The 17229-nt window shown below is 34.3% G+C and overlaps 1 protein-coding gene across 1 annotated transcript in view; it reads right to left on the minus strand.

Annotated features, from left to right (window-relative positions):
* The window catches only part of LOC142983702 (O-acyltransferase like protein-like), a 78031-nt gene that overhangs the window by 25781 nt on the left and 35021 nt on the right, over nucleotides 1-17229 (minus strand). The window contains exons 3-5 of the mRNA XM_076130707.1: nucleotides 11364-11545; nucleotides 6142-6341; nucleotides 16-151 (exon numbers count right to left, since the gene is read on the minus strand). Coding sequence (XP_075986822.1) covers nucleotides 16-151; nucleotides 6142-6341; nucleotides 11364-11545 — 518 coding nt within the window. The remainder of the gene's footprint in view (nucleotides 1-15; nucleotides 152-6141; nucleotides 6342-11363; nucleotides 11546-17229) is intronic.

Below are 17229 nucleotides of genomic sequence, written 5' to 3' on the forward strand. Positions count from 1 at the left end.
AACGAAAGTACCAACAGGTTGCTTATGGTTAGTGTCGTTGTGTGCCAGCTCGAGGTCCCGGGATTCGACTGCTATCCGGTACTTGCGCTCCAGGTAGCCCTCGTATAGTGACGCGAAAAACATCAGCACTCCCACCACGATCAACACAGTTCTGTAACAAGAATACACGATTTTACAACTAGCTACTGTGATACTAAATCTAGATCACACTTAAGCTATAAACATGTACCGCGAGACCTAGATACCACTACACAGGAATATTTCAGAGCATTATTGCACTGCCACAAAGATCTTAGAGGTTTGTACCAACTACCAACACAGATACTTGGTAGGTGTATTGATTGCAATCCGCAGTTAATAGTGCAACCGAGCGCTATCGCCCGCTCGACTAACATAATTCCTTAGTCGTGTTTACGACACTCCGGGGGAGCGTGCTAAGGTTTCCTTGAACTCTAATTAAACAGAGCCCGTCAATAGATGTTATTTAGCCTATGCCAATATCATTTGATTAATTTATTTGTTCGATTTTTACACAATTCAGTTTAAGGTCGTATAATATTATGAAGCACAAGTAAGTTGTTTGCCTTAACCTTTCTTAATTTCTAAACTATAAAGTTCAGCCTCCTTTCACTGTGAAAAGACTAGTTATTCTTGTACACATACACTACAAAGATAAAGCATAAGCCTATATAGTTTATCAAATTAATTTAGTTCAATACCACAACGTGAGTTAAACTTGTAACATGATTTTATGTTTTGTGAACGTTCCAACATCTCGTTACCATGTTGAGTATAGAACGAACAAGACTCTTTAAACAAGTTCTTGGCAAACGTTCAGAATTCTGTTAAACTGGTAGTTTTCTGGAAACGCTGCATTGTTCTGTTTTTTTTTTTATTTTGTTAACTTTCCCGTTTACACAAAGCGGTGCATGAATTTATGCCTGCGAGTTACGCCACTAGCGGCTACTACTCTAGACCGAAATTTTATCTTTGCGAAATGTTGCAACCAGCTTCAAATGCCTATGATTATATCTTTAATACGCTACTTAAATAAACAAGACGCAATGTTGCTGCTGACGAAATATACTACGGTTAAAAGCTCAAAGAATATGAGGGCGATACAAAGTAAGTACGTGAAAACCACACACAGTAGCACTATTGAATCCACACCATATTTACAAGCACATGCAACAGTGTACGTGGTTTCATATACGAGGAAATAAATTCTACGGTTTCTACTTTTACTGTTTATAGAATGAGGGCAAACATACAAACAATAAGACCTTTTTAGTATTCAGGCCTCATTGGTAAACTACGCTGGATGTGGATAGCACTATTTCGTCCTTACATGCTGTTAAGTCAGCCCTTTCAGGATGTGCCTTTGTAAGGGATTCTAGTAAAAGCTAATCAATCCTCTTGCTTGCTGGATACAATCCGAAAACCTTAACATGTTTACATTTTCTATACATTTTTCTCAGTTCATTTCGCAATTTTTGATATTGTATAAGTGTGCTTGTACGCCATAGGACTTTTCCTGAAATGTAATCATGATTATATTTTCCATTAAACTGGATATACGAGAGCAGCGTGTAATAAACTCCGTGAAATCGCAGAAAATACGATTTCCCGCTACCCAAAGTAATTTGAGGAAATTAGGAAAGTAACATGGCAAGACTGTTGCAACGTTATAAGGCTTTTTATTCCTGGTAAGTATAGGTATTTCAGAATGCCAGGCAGCTTTATTACATACAGCTAGAAAAAACAACTAACTACTAGGAAAACATTTTTTATGACAAATACACAACTTTTCCCAATGCATCAACTCTAACGCATTTTCCACGATGTCGAAAATAGAAGATTATAATTACCTTAAGTATTCTTCATATTTGACGGCTAATAAGCATTTAAGAGGTAAGAATGCCCAATAGAGAAACAGTAAAAGAGAAAGTCAAGGTCATTACAAACTATCTTGGCTTTGAAAAATTCTCATTTATCACTTTTTTGTCAGAACGCACAAACAACCCAACTAGCACACAAGCTGCTTATACAGTCGTTATACAGCCTGATAGTTGCATAAGAGTCGTTCAAATGCTGTACAATTCTCTATAAGTTGTATACTAGCTATTTAAAAAACCCTTTAACAGCTAGGCGGGACAGTAGCCGTTTAGTAGGAAACTAATGACTTATAGTGATATATGAGCATGTAATTGCATCGCTAGACAGCCTAGGGAAGTATAACTGAGTTAATGGAATCTTCTATAACACCGTTAACTGTATAAGGGGACTTTAGGAGGTAAAGGAGTTTAAACGGAGTTATGCGTTGCGCTTATAGCGCTCAAGAGCGTAAATAAGCTTTTTGTAATGCCTTAGGTTCTATAACAGATTTTTTTAGGGCTAATGTATTACTCATCTATAAAAGAGTTGCGTAGGTCTTTAATAGCGCCTTGAGCGTTATATCAGATATTTATATGGCTTCTGTACGGCAAATAGATGTATAAGGTATCATTCGAAACATTTTTACAGCCATGGGGATTACAGAATTATGTTAAGCACCTAAAGCGCTATAACCGAGTAATATACCTTTATACTAAAGCTTAAAATTATTATCATAATATATTTACATAGGTGCAGTGGTGGTTCAGTCTATCAACTGTTTTTAAAGAAAAAATAAAATACAATAAAATAAAATAAAATAAAATAAAATAAAATAAAATAAAATAAAATAAAATAAAATAAAATAAAATAAAATAAAATAAAATAAAATAAAATAAAATAAAATAAAATAAAATAAAATAAAATAAAATAAAATAAAATAAAATAAAATAAAATAAAATAAAATAAAATAAAATAAAATAAAATAAAATAAAATAAAATAAAATAAAATAAAATAAAATAAAATAAAATAAAATAAAATAAAATAAAATAAAATAAAATAAAATAAAATAAAATAAAATAAAATAAAATAAAATAAAATAAAATAAAATAAAATAAAATAAAATAAAATAAAATAAAATAAAATAAAATAAAATAAAATAAAATAAAATAAAATAAAATAAAATAAAATAAAATAAAATAAAATAAAATAAAATAAAATAAAATAAAATAAAATAAAATAAAATAAAATAAAAAAGATTTTCAAACTATTTTAATATTCAACGACTGACCCCTAAAAGTACGAGTAAAATGCTGGTGTGCGACCAAAACAGTTATATTGAAGCACTCCTATGCCACAACTGCATAACCTTGAGGTCTACAACAGCAAACACTAGAGCCTTTGTACAGCTTAAGGCGCTAGAGCAGATGTAACCAACTCTGAGAGCTGCTTGATCGAGACGCCATTATAGCATTTGGTAAACATATTTTTTGAGGTTATTACGATCTTTTGAAGATCATATAAATCTATAGCCTGGTAACGTTAACATAATTAAAATCATTTTTTATTACCTATAACCCTAATTAAATTATCTGTAACCCTCAAAGTCTTATTTATGTTCAAAATACAATTTCCAAATCCACATATCTATATAATTTTTGCACTTAAAACTGAATATTTTGAGGGCGCATGAAAATATTGACGATAATATACATATATATTGACAGCAAACTTGAACTCGCACTTTCATATCACGTACACAAAGAAATAAAAGCGATAGACTACATGTTATTTTAATAATCCAATCCGTAAAAATAAAATGTCTCCTCATTTGTCACTGATGATTCATTTTAAAAAAATATATTTAGTTTACACCATAATAAACCGACTATATTACTAATTTAGAGCGTTAGCATTTATAACCGTTACACAGTAGCGCTAAAATAAGGTAAAGGTGGTATAATCGCGCTGCAAGAGCTTTTTCGAACGCTCGTGGCGCTAACCACCTCTGTACAACAGCTGGTAAGCGCCACGAAGCTGCGAAAAAGCTCTTGTAGCGCGATTATACCACCTTCATCTTATTTTAGCGCTCCTGTATTACTACTATACTACGTACTATTATAATTACTATTTACGACCACTGTAGATCCAATATCGAGCTATAAGCTGGACAGTATGGGCCTATTTGACGCTACAAGAGATCTGTAGCCGCTTATAGAACCACTATACTTCTTGCTAAGGAGTCTAAGGCGTTATAAAAATCCTTTAACCGGCCATTGTACAGCTTGTTATAGCGCTTGTGTGCTAGTTGGGAATAAGTCAGGTACACCGTTAACAAATTCCTTTCAGAATACTGTTTTGTTACTGTTATTTATTTCAATTTTAAACAAGTATGTTTAACACTCGGTGAAATAAAAGTTGAGAATTAGTTTATGCAAATGGAAATGGCGCCAATTTATGTGTTGTTATTTGTTTTTCTTATTTAGTCTATGATTCCCGGAGATACGATCCATGTAATTATTTTTTAGTCCTACATACAGCCAGCAACGTCGTGTTAAAAAGTATAAATAATATTGAAACTGTAATATAGCACGTTTGTTCTACAACAAAAAAATCTGCTTAATTTTGTAGATTTTTTTTAGTAATCCGTACTTGGAATGAACGGTTGTATTTTATGTATATATATTTTTGGGCATTACTTATTTAATTTATCTGAAACTAACTGTATTTTAATCCAATATATTTTAAATCCGCAATGTATAATTTTTAAACAAAATTCATAGTAACAGGCTGACAGATTGACAAGTTGAATTTAACCATGACATAAAAATATGTTCGATATATATTTATATCTACATTTTTTATTTTATAATGTCATACTGATTTTCATATTATCTAATGACTATTTTACTTGCACCCTATAATTACATTGATAACTGACCTACTTAATCTCATTGTGTCTGAAATAATTTTGGAGGACAAACATAAAAGTATAATGAGAAAACAACACGACCTCCATTTAAATTATTTTAATTACAATTCGTGCCAAAGTAAGTGTATTAATGAAAATAATTTACATTTCCATTACGAGGTATTTTTTCACAATTACTTTAAATGTAAAATGGAACATTATAAAGCAAATAAGTACTCGTACTTAAGTAATAACTACTCCGACCACTCAATATTATTTAATTACCAATAACTTAATTTAAAAAAAGACCTAATTATTTTGTGGTTCCTTCAAAAAACATTGTTTTGTCGATCGTTGCATTTGATTAATATATCTTTTATACTTCATAGCAAGAACGTAAAGCACATCGTAATCTCGAGTCACGGCCTCGAGTCATAAATTAAATTGGAAATGTGTGAAGATCTTCTATATAATGTCTTTGCCTAAATATGATATAAGTACACCGATATTCCTATTATTGATAGATAACACTAATGCATATTATTATATGTTTCATTATTATTTAATTTAATTTTATCAGACAGGAAGTAGGTATAACAAGCGATTTTATTTTCAGGATGTAAATGATTAGTATACAAAATGTTTGCATTGGTACAATTCAGCATGTTTTAAAACCATGTATGTACACTAGTAGTTCCTGAGATTAGCGCGTTCAAACAAACAAACAAACAAACAATCAAACAAACAAACTCTTCAGCTTTATAATATTACTATAGATTATTGTACATTTAATATTGAAACACATTATTATCGACTGTATAACACATTTTAATCGTAACTGGCGGAATGTTTTCAGCTCACTGGTAAAACAAGTCTTAAACTTTTGAGCTCTCATTCAGCTTGCAATTTGGGGGTATTGGTTATCGCTGAGTGTACGGTAACTAGCCACTGGTAGTTATAAACTAACTAGTTAGCTTAGTCAGCTGTTTCAGTTCATCCCCGCTGGAGACCGCTACCACATTCGTGTTCACATTTGAAGACCTAGTTTCATATCCATCGCTGTGAAACTAATTTAGCCGCTATTTTCATTCTAATCTGAGAGGTTTTGGTAATGGCTTTTTGTTTTTATATGAGACTAGATTCTGCCCACGACTTCGTTCGCAAAGTACAGAATTTTTAATTTTCCGTTTTTCTAACAGGCACCTAGTAGTCTACGTGTCTCATTACTAATGCAATTTACAATGAGTAACAGCATTTTTTAAATAGCGTTTGTTATTTCAAAGATTTTACATACTCCTTAGAAAAAACCACTGCTAAAAGCAGATTACGTAAAAAAAGTGATTGGTATAGAACTTACCCAAGTATGTGTAATTTGGGGTCGGCGAAAAGATCATAGCCACCAGGAACAGGTCTGACGTTGACAGTGGAGAAGGAGGCGCCCAGCCCTGTGACGGCTGCATGTTCAGTAGCTGCCACCTCCGCCGCGCCGAGGAGCATCGTCATCGAGCGAGCATCGCATGATGCCGGCACGCACTCACCCACCAGCATTAACCTGCTCTGTAAGAAAGAATACAGGTTATTAAACAGGGCCATTAAGTGAGTAGCTCGATTCTCTACCATTATCCACTACCGACAACCGGATAGCTATCAAGAAAATGTATACGAAAATCTGTTTAGAGCATTGAGCAGGCTCCGTAAGAACTATTTTGGCGGTACATTTTAAATGACAAACTCTCAATACTCGACAATACCGAGAGAATTGCTAGTCTTTCGGGAAGATCCGTATTGTCATATAGCACACTAGTTAGTGCATCCGTAAATCGGTTTTATATTCTGTAACTAACATATTGGTCTTGAGTAGGAGACATTTATGGTCAATTTTACTTCTATATAAACTAAGTATATTTAATGAGGCAGCAAACGTATGAAATAAATAAATTAGATTTCCTCTTACGAAGCGGAAATCTAATCTAGGAAATAATTTATTAATTATGATTTATTTATTAGCTAAGTTACAACTAACCAGAAGTGGTGGAACCAGCCCTTAATCTGCTGAAAGCATCCAAATTACACTTTTATAGTCAGATAGTATCTAACTGGTATTTACGCCGAGCATCTGGATACAGAACGTTAGCCCTCCTTATTGCAATAAAACAACGGCCATTAAACCATTGTAAGGTCCGCAGTTGCCCGAACTTGCTCTGACATAAACCTGGCTACACTTTTAATAGAATGAAAAAGGCTAATAACATTTACTTTATATTAGGCTACCTAAAAAATGTACAAGATAATAAAATTAATTATATCCAAAGGCTGGGTAACGACCTTTATCTATACATCGTGCATGAATAAGTTTACGTTGCCATCATCAATCTCTGCGCACTGCCTAATGGCATTTACCTAGGCCATTTATAAATAAAGTTGATAGCGTGCTAGTCGACTTTGGGCAGAAGGGATTGTTACAGAAACTTACATATACCATAATATATTCGATAGATATGGGTTTAAAGGTAAAATTGCAATTTCACTTTTTTGTATGAGTAAAATTCTAAATGAAGAGATGCTAGATTTAGAAAGCTGTTCAAACGGAAAGAAGCCGTTTTTTTACAAAGGTTAAACTTATGAATTGGTAAGAAATCCATCTTGTCTGATGTCTATTACATAACAAATAAAATAGGCTATCGAACAAAGATCCCACTAGGGAAGTTTGTCATTATGCCAATCATTTTTAAAAAGCTTTCGCGCACTGGCCAGTGCTAATTAAAAATCACAGCGCATGTGTGTCAGGTCATCCATCGTCGCTCATCACAGTTATTACATTTCATTTATTAAGCGAGATATATCATGCGGATTCATGCGTTTGCTTAAGCGAATACGTAATTGAATGTCAGTGAACGTGACGAATGTTTGGCAGACGATATTTCATAGTGCTATTATGTTAGTGCTATGAGTATGAATAATTTACTATTTATGACAGCTATTGTATAAATTATTGTGTAAACTAAGTTATTATAATGTTAGTCATATCTAAAATCACTTTCTACGGAAACGGTCTGTTTTGTAATATCTAGAATATATTGATTTTAGTTATGTATCGATTAAAATTGAATTTCGAGTTTAAGTCATAAATAAATTATATTTATTCAGTACTTGTATTTGTATCTTATCGATATCCATACAAAAATTATTTCATAAGCACAAACCGTAACCTAACTGCAAAATTACAAGATGTTTTTAATAGAAAAGTTTCTTTTTTTAAAAAGCTTTAACGGCAGTATTTGACATGAGAACAACATTTGAAGAGAACGAATAAAATTAAGATTTTCTTGACTATGATCGTTTGTAGCACGATAACCTTTAGTAGAAGAACAGCTTACTGACAGATAGCGTTTCCCTCTGGTTTTTTCACAGAGCGTTACGTAAACAAATGTTTAGAATTCAACATGAACCGTGCGAGTTTACAACTGATGTTCTAACTTACCTTTTAAATGGATTTCTTTCCTTAATCCTTAATCTGAGGGGAAAACATCCGTTGCTTTATTCTAAAGTGAATGTAGCTGTGGAGCTTCTGAGATTAGCCCCACGTGCTTTGTTAAATTAAGTGTTTGTGTAGCGCAATAGAATCTTGTATTTAAGGAGACTGGAGTTTCATTGTAAAAATAAAAAGGTCAGTTATCGAAACCTCTGTGGAAAAACTTGTTTTGTGCGACTATAATCGTTAACTATAAAAATAACGATATGCGATAAAAATATTTCTTATTTATTTTGTACTATAAGTAGGCACTTCTTATCTAAAAGTGGTTTTAGTAGCCCTCGATTAGTCTTGCTATCTAAATAGCTGATAATTAAATGTAATAGCCCATTTTATCCCAAGACATTTCGTGCGTTTAATATATTGTTATTATGTCTTATTAGCCCAAAATATTTTAGTAACACGATAAGTATCATTTGCGCAATAATCATCTAGACATCGTGAAATAATTCCTAAGTTTTTATAGTTATACTTATGGTTATTCGTAACTATGATTATACATTTCGACATAAGTTCACGCCGCTCACAGTCACAGCTTGTAAGCACGTGCATTAGATTTGGCTGGAAGCCATTTTCGACCGACAGAAGGAGATTGCTCTTTAAATATGCATGTTATTTCTACATAGTCTTACCTTAGCCTAGTACAGGTTAATACTTAGCTTTCCTGCATCATCCAATATTAAACTGTTAGCAACTATTGCCTGACACAGATAGTAACATGAAACATTCCTACGACTTCATTTTAACTTAATTTTATTCGCATTTTCCGTAATTAATCTTCCCTTTTAAATCCGCTGATGACCCAATGTTAACCTACAAAGGTTTTATTAAAACGTACTCACCTTTGTCCGTGAGTACGTTATCTATAGAATATACCCCGAGTTAACGTTTATGATGGTCATATAAATTCATATCATGGCCTTAAGGGTCGTTCCTTCATTTACCAAAGGTGAAAATACAGGAGCGTCAAATTTAAGGGTGTTTGGGAATACTTGAAAGCCTTGGCAATCAATTTGATACTTTCGTACGCATCCTGTTTACATAAAATCGAGAACTTTCCGCCGAGTTTTATCATAATATTTTGAGCGACTGGACGGTTTCCAAAACGTATAGATGTGGTTTTCTATAATGGTTTGTTTTGTTTATTCCGGTCGGCTTTATTGCGGCTTTTGTATAAAATGATAAACGAACAATCTGTGGTCAAAGACTGGAGTAATGTTTGCAAGAAAACTATTGCTTATTGGCCATTATTCTTATGAGTTTAGCCTCATGTTTCCGCACTACTCTATGGAGATACAAATGTAGTAAATTAAGTTGATTCTATGAAAATGATCGAACTTGTGGCGCGAGGTAGTAAAACTTAAAAAAAAGGCTTGATAAAGACAACTCCCGCACTAAGAAATGCTCTTGTGCCGCGGGACCTTCACAAACATACAAACAACGGACACAAAGGACAACCAGACCCGAAACAATTATTTGTGGATCGCACAAATAATTGCTCCTGTATCCTGCAGGTATCGGCGTGGTGACCTAAACCACTGCGCCACGGAGGCTGTCAACTTCCTTGTTGTTAGGCCGAATTACGTCCACTCTACGGTATAGTTGTGCTATATTTACTAAGCAATACAGATATGAAATTATTACTTACAATAAACCTATATGTTATTGCGAGTAGAATCAGTAACTTTGACTGATGTCACTTAAGAAGAGTAATCAATGTTATATTCAAGTAATGCGAAGAGACAAAAACCAAACAACGATCAGCGTCATGATTACTATAAGCTTGAAAACTATATAGACAAAAAAACTATAAGAAAAGGAGCTACTTCATATAATAATGGGGTTAGAACCCTCATTAAAATGTAATAAACTGCAGCGTTCTCAAATGTCTATTTAAAATGCAGACCTCAATAGAATACTTAATTTTAAACAGTAAATAATAAGCAATGTGACTTTGCACCGAGTCGCAAGTAACTTGAATGACAATAATACCACGTGTTGTTTATTGTACATGTCTACTGTCTGTCTCGTCTACACCTAATAATGTTAACAAGATATAAATTACGAGCCATTTTGCTCAGACGGTAAATCTTTTAGTTGACTTTCAGTAGCTGTTTGTTGTCTTGGTTTTATGGACAGAGATTTAGTTTACGTTACTTTGTTTTTATAACTTAGTTTTATGAAGCTTTGATTAAAATAGTTTGCAAGCTATTTTAAGCATTTTTTTATGTACAAATGAGGAACAAGCAGAGGTAAGAACAAATTAGAAAAAGCTTAAGAATGTATTTGCGAAGGCTATGTAAAAACTGTCCAATTGAACTGATGCTGTAGAAAGGATGAGACTAAAACGAAAATAATAATGATGATATTGTTATACCTATACTTAAGTATATTTAGGGGTCAATCTCAACGACATTACGTTGACCTCTTAGGTGAACTCGCACCTAAGCAAAAAGACACGGTTACACAACCAGTACATCATCATCGACGCTTAGTCATTTAGGGAAAGTGTGAACTTCACGCACCAAGAAAGTGAAAACTCCATCAAAATCACTTCGGCGTGAGAGAAACAACGCCAAGTAATCGAGTTGTGTAACTCTGTGACTTACATTTTTGTTTCAAAGGACACAGTTAAATTATTATTGTTTTTATTTTCCTTATTGTTTGTGGTTTAGCTTTGGTCTTGAAGGTGAACTGCTAGAAGGATTATGAGTTGGTTGGGCGATTAGACTACAAAGGACAGCAACGGTACGTGTCTCTAACTTAGGTACTCGAGAGATTAAATATACAAATACATTAGGTAGGAATTTACTGTCTATTCAGATGGTAGGGCCAACAAAAAGTGCTGAAAAAAAACTCCTGACTACTCTTTTTAATCGCCAAAATGTTTTTTAATTGTAAGGAGATACCACCAACATTACCAAACACGTAATACATGGTCACCTAATAACTGATTAGACTTTAGATATTGTTATTTACAAGAAACTTTATAAAAACAAAGGGTAAAGATCTTAAACATTCAACGATATTAAATCAACTCAATTTACCTGGGGCAAGTGCTCATTGTCGACGGTCAAGTTAATCTTGGCGACGTAGAAGGTGGTGGCGAAGGGTGGCGTGATGGGGTAGTACTCGGTGAGCTGCAAGTCCTTGCACGCGTTCAGCGAGCCCAGCCAGTACTCGTTGCCAAACAACACGTTCGGACTGTACTGGCCTGATGCGTCGAAAACTGAAACATAGAGAAAAGAAAAATTAATATGCGTATTCACGACCACAAGATTTGGAGGGTTATTCCTATGCCAGCATATTTTTTTTGCTTTCGGCATCTTAAACTATAGGAAAAAAGGAGGTTTTAATTGTACTCAGATTTGGGACAATTATGATGAAGTCATGAGTTAGTCAGCGGACCTATACCTAATGAAGAATGTGCCTCGGATATCTCCAGAGATTCATAAAGCATGAAAATATATAAATTAATGGCTGTGAATTTCGTCAATGTGTGTTGCCAAAATATTGAACAATTTGGACATAACTACACAAAATTACTACCCAAAATAAATCATTTTTACTTATTGCTTGCGGCTACTCTGCAGCTAAAGACATTAAACATCGACATGGTATTTACAAAGTGGAATGACCGCTGAGATTCGTAAACGTGACCCAATGACCTATCCTTATATGTAGCCGCGACAGATGTGGCCGCACTCAAAGCGTGTGTGCTACTTATGTAAATTATTTTGCATATGCATTAATTAATAGCACCTGTATCTATTGCCCAACTATGGCAAGCATTTTGGCTATTTGGCAGTATAGTATCCACCACTGTGTCCTAAAATAACTTTTGTTTAGCTTTAGCGATCCAAGACTCTTACAATCTTGTTAAGCCTCTAGCTCAGCTCAACGGTTTTTTATTAGAATTGATTCGGTAATGTGATATCCAGATTATTCCCGGGTTTATAACTTAGTTCCACATTGCTATAGCGTTTTGCGTTTTCAAAAAAAATCTAATCAACACTTGGCCCTTGCTTGAAATTTCTACTCATGTACTACACTAGTTAATAGTACTACAATAGTTATTTTACGTAGGGGCTCACAAACTTCAAAATCAAAATCAAAATCAAATCATTTATTCATTTAGGTCAAGCGCTGACACTTATGGTAGTCAATGATACAGAGAGTGAATTTACCGCCAGTTCGGAAGGTAGGGCCAATGAGAAGAGCTGGCAAGAAACTCCTGGCCACTCTTTTTACTTAAGCTGGCAACCCATCAACATTCACTTTTCCACCATGTGCCTTCCAAACTTTGCCATCCGCTACGTGAGAGCAAAACAAAGGATTTCCCAAATGTATTTCGGATACGTATAGCGAAAGTGCAATACCGTGATTTATACATATCTACTTTTTTTATTTGCCTTTTTGGTACGGATTATTTTGTTTCGTGGAAAAATATATATGGTATGTTATTGTACGCACAATCTGTGTACATAATGTAGTCAAGCGAAATTCGTGCCGTTTGTGAGATTTGCCCAGTATTCAAAAACCTAACGCATTGTACATAAGGTACCAAGACATGTTATTTTAATCAATTTAATACACAGTTTGTCAAATCATATCGTAATGGCAACAGTGGCAACGCAACCTAAACTGTTTAAGTTATTTTAATTAAGAAATTCAATTTCACGAATACTGGTACTTTGGAGTCCAAAGTTTGGACAAATATCCCAATTACCAATTAATATCCTCCAATGGGCGTTTTGCATTTCGGACCCAATCGTAACAACTACAAGATACAGCTACATCGTCTCAAACATTAATTGTGCGTTCACCTTTAAAATATTCATGAAAGTTCTCTGACAATCAAGACTAATAGACTCGTTTTGTTTTAATAAGCCTAAAAATTCCTTCGTCGTTTTGAACATAAGCTCACATTAATGAGTTCAAATTAAGCTCAAAGTAAAGAGAAAGTTAATTCAAATTTGAAACAGCCACGGCCACAACCAACAACAATTACGTTGTCATAATAATAGGCATTTTCTTAGAATGAAAATTATCCTCATTTACATATAACGAAATACGGGGATAGAAATAAAATCTTTGTAAAAGACCGTTTTAACTTTACGTTATAACATAGATTAGACTGTCTTTTATTCGCTAATACCAGTAAAGCGAAATCGCGACCATTTGCAAAACCTTAAACATATTCTTTTCAAATTTAAGAACTCGGCATAAATACCTTTGTAGTAAATACTGAAGAAGAAACATATTAATCATAACTATACACTCTTGTTAACTAGAACTGCGGGAAAAATAGCTCTATCTTTAGGGTCAAAAACGTAGATATATCAAGAATGAGTAAATATTTTACTCCTACCAAGTATACGTATATTATGACTAAACCGGCCCGTATTCATTTTTGCCTAGGACGCCGAGGATAACTGTGTTATAATCGTATATCATGTCTTAAACAAAGAAGGAAAACGTAAAAAATTGCGGCTTCCAACAGGAGGCGAGCCCGTCTCATCGAAGTTATTATTCAAAACGATGTAATTCGCTTAATCTTTAGAATTAAGGAAGGAGATCCCTTTATAAATTCTTAATACTGCCATTACGGGGTGACCCAAACATTAAAAAGTATTACTTTTTGCTATTTTTTCTTCATTGTGCCAGGAAGGAGTACCTAAATTATTCATGTACCTACGTACTGAGCTAAGAAAAATATTTAATTATTAATGTTGTGGGATCCTCTCGTAAGCTACTAAACAATGTAAGCATATTACTGTTGAATCGTTGGCTTACTCTGTACCAAAGTTAAACAAGACCCTAAAATTATACTAAAATCTCAAACTCCGGGTCCGTATCCAATTAATTACCGTCTAAACTGCAGATAAATGCTCTCCTTATAGTTGGCAAACTGTTCATAATCTCATTTGGGGCGCTCTGCTCCCGGCGCAGCGGAACCGCAGCCGGATAACCGGGCGATGTGACGTGATCTCGAGACGCTACCCACCTCATGGAGAATTGCATAATTCCACTGATTTATAGCCTTCCGCTGATTTCCTGCAGCAGATGGATGGTCCTTGCTATCTCAGTTAGGAGATATTGGAGATATTATGAAACCTTGATATAATAAATCTATGTTTTGACTAAGAGAACGAATTGACGGGAAAAAAGTGCAATTAGCATAACACCTAACAAGATGAATAGACATGAAAACAATTTCTTAATATTGTTGCAGTTACATGTTAAAACGTACTTAGCAAAAACGTTTATCATATTATTTTGATATTGCAATCAGATTACCCCGTCTATTATGGTACTAAACTATTTCCGGCATTCAGTTCAATGAAGTCTGCAAAACAATATTTTGTTGATATTGTTTAACAGTATTGAAATAACGATACCTGTTTTATACAGTTTCTTGGAAAACGTAGCAGCAGCTGCAGGTGAAATGGCGACTAAAATTTCGGTTCTATTACGGACACTTTTACGGCACAGGAAACTACAAATGTAGCGCAGGTGCAGTAAAAGAGAACGTTAAACAAGATTCGAACGTCGACAGTAAAACACTGGCGATATTAAATCATGCAAACGTCGTGACAAAACATACCTTTGTAGATACTTCGATCCTTTCAGCAAATGTATTCTTTTCTGTACTACATTGAGCGTGTCTTGTTTGTGAATTGGTGTATTTACCTAGCATTACAAAGAGAGCATAAAACTCCAACCGTAATTGAAGCATATAAGATAGATGTCACGTTCAATACGAAGTACGATCTTATTCTGAGATCTATCAATACATAAAATAGGATATCGCTGCAGATAGATGCCAGTAAAAACGTCCTTACGAAATGGTGTAAAAATCAAAGTAAGTTAAAGCTATATTTTATACTTGTTTTCTTAAATACACGCTTCAATCTCGGACTGTATTTCCGAACTCCCTTGATTGTCTATTCGAGAGCCGTCATTATTTTATTCGCTCCTATCTGTTATCCAAGTCACAGGAGAGCTCATAAAAACGACTTTTTATTGACTTTTTACTGTGGATCATAATTTTGCGGCCCAGTTCCTGGTTATAAATAGGACTGCTCCTTCATTTTTCGGCCCTCGCGTCATTTAAGGTAAGTTCGACCTTACAAGTGATGGCAAAAGTTTTCTTTAAGTTAGAGCTCTAGGGAGAAAGTGTATGTTCTGTATCACTGCAAATATTGAAACCACTAATATGACACCAACATTTACGTACAAATTCTAGGCAGTCAAATGCGCATAGCATATTGATTACACTGTTATTCGAAACCAAAGTTTGATCTGATATAGATATCTGTGGTTTGGCAATTTGGCAAATATCTAAGAGCTTTTGAGAAGGCTATACAAACAGATATAGAACAATATCTCATGAATGTAGTAATGTAATATTGGGATCAAGGCATACACTGGCATCTATTTGCTTTGTCGAGTTAATTGAGAATCCAATATAGCAGTGGATGCGGTAATAACTTTGTTGTGTCTACAATGCATTTCATTAAAACCTATTCACTCGACAAACATCCAATAAAATAGATATCAAAATAATAACGACAAGTAATAATTAAATGTTACATCTATGGAAGTGCCACTAATATTTCTATATCGTGTTTAGAACTTTTAAAATTTTTGTGCGACATCAAGAAATATGGCTGCGAGCGATACTGAAGGGGTTTCGTTTGTGTCTTTTGAAGTACGGTACTCGGTGAGACATGAATTTTACGTTTGCGGCGAGATCTCATTTTCCGTGAATTCTTTAAATGCCGCAGGTCCCTTTTGCGGTATACTTTTTGCGAGGTCCATCTGGTAACCAGAGGCGGGTCTTAAAACGCGCATACATTTGTCTCATAAAAAGGTCACATGTTACATATTTCAGGAACCCTTGTCAATGTCAGTTTCACATACATTAAGTAGGTATACAAGGAAAACGAGATATTCGAAGGCTTGGTGAATGTTTGTTTCTCAAGAGGTAATTAAGGCGTTAGATGCGTCGCGACCGTCACCGTCACCGCGCGAGGTGTCGCCGCTTGCAACGTTGTCACGGTCGGACAACGTCCCACTTTGCGGTCATTTCTGCACTTGCTTGTATATTTTTCTCATGCTTATTACGTAAGTAATGAAACGTTTCGCGCTTCAGTTCATATCTTCGTAAATTGCTCGGATTCCGGTCGGCACGGCGTCGAGTAATGCCCAGACGGTCTGATGTTTCGGCTATTCATAAACACGTACCATGAATGGATATGTGGAAATGCAATTCTCTAACTTCATTTAAATATAAACGACAATAGCAGCCATGGTGGTATCAAACGTATATAAGAGCTTTCTAAAAGCTTTTGCCATTTTCACGTTAAATCAAAGCATGAAATGCAATAACTGTACGAATGTCTTAGATATAACAAAAATAAAAGGCTTTCTATGTCTGTAGTATCTATAAAAAAATATATCTATTTCGTAATATTTCACATTTCGTCAAAACATTGGTTGAAATCCAAACGATAGTAGGTATTCTACGGAGGAAACACAAGCATTATAAGACCTAGACTTGTAACTACTTGTAAGTAAGTACTTTCGTATTAGTAGAGTTTAATTTTTTTCACTTTTCTGTCATCATTGTACGGCCATTGGTTCTATTTAAGTATTTGCCTACCTTAGTTTATAGTATTTCTCATTTCTTTTTATAAAAATATTTTGACTTCAACAAATTAGTGCAAGATACGGTTCATTCCTAAACAAATATTTTTAAGGGTCGCGTTTATATTTTATTTGCGCAACGAGTACGTGGGTGGGACGACAGATTTATAGAACGAAATTGAGGAAGGCAAAGTCAAATGCGAACGAAAATGTTTTATTTAGTATTAAATGGGACTTATACGCTTTAGTTTAAATGGTTTT

This window comes from Anticarsia gemmatalis, chromosome 2 (genome assembly GCF_050436995.1).
Source record: "Anticarsia gemmatalis isolate Benzon Research Colony breed Stoneville strain chromosome 2, ilAntGemm2 primary, whole genome shotgun sequence".
Classification (NCBI taxonomy): Eukaryota; Metazoa; Arthropoda; class Insecta; order Lepidoptera; family Erebidae; genus Anticarsia; species Anticarsia gemmatalis.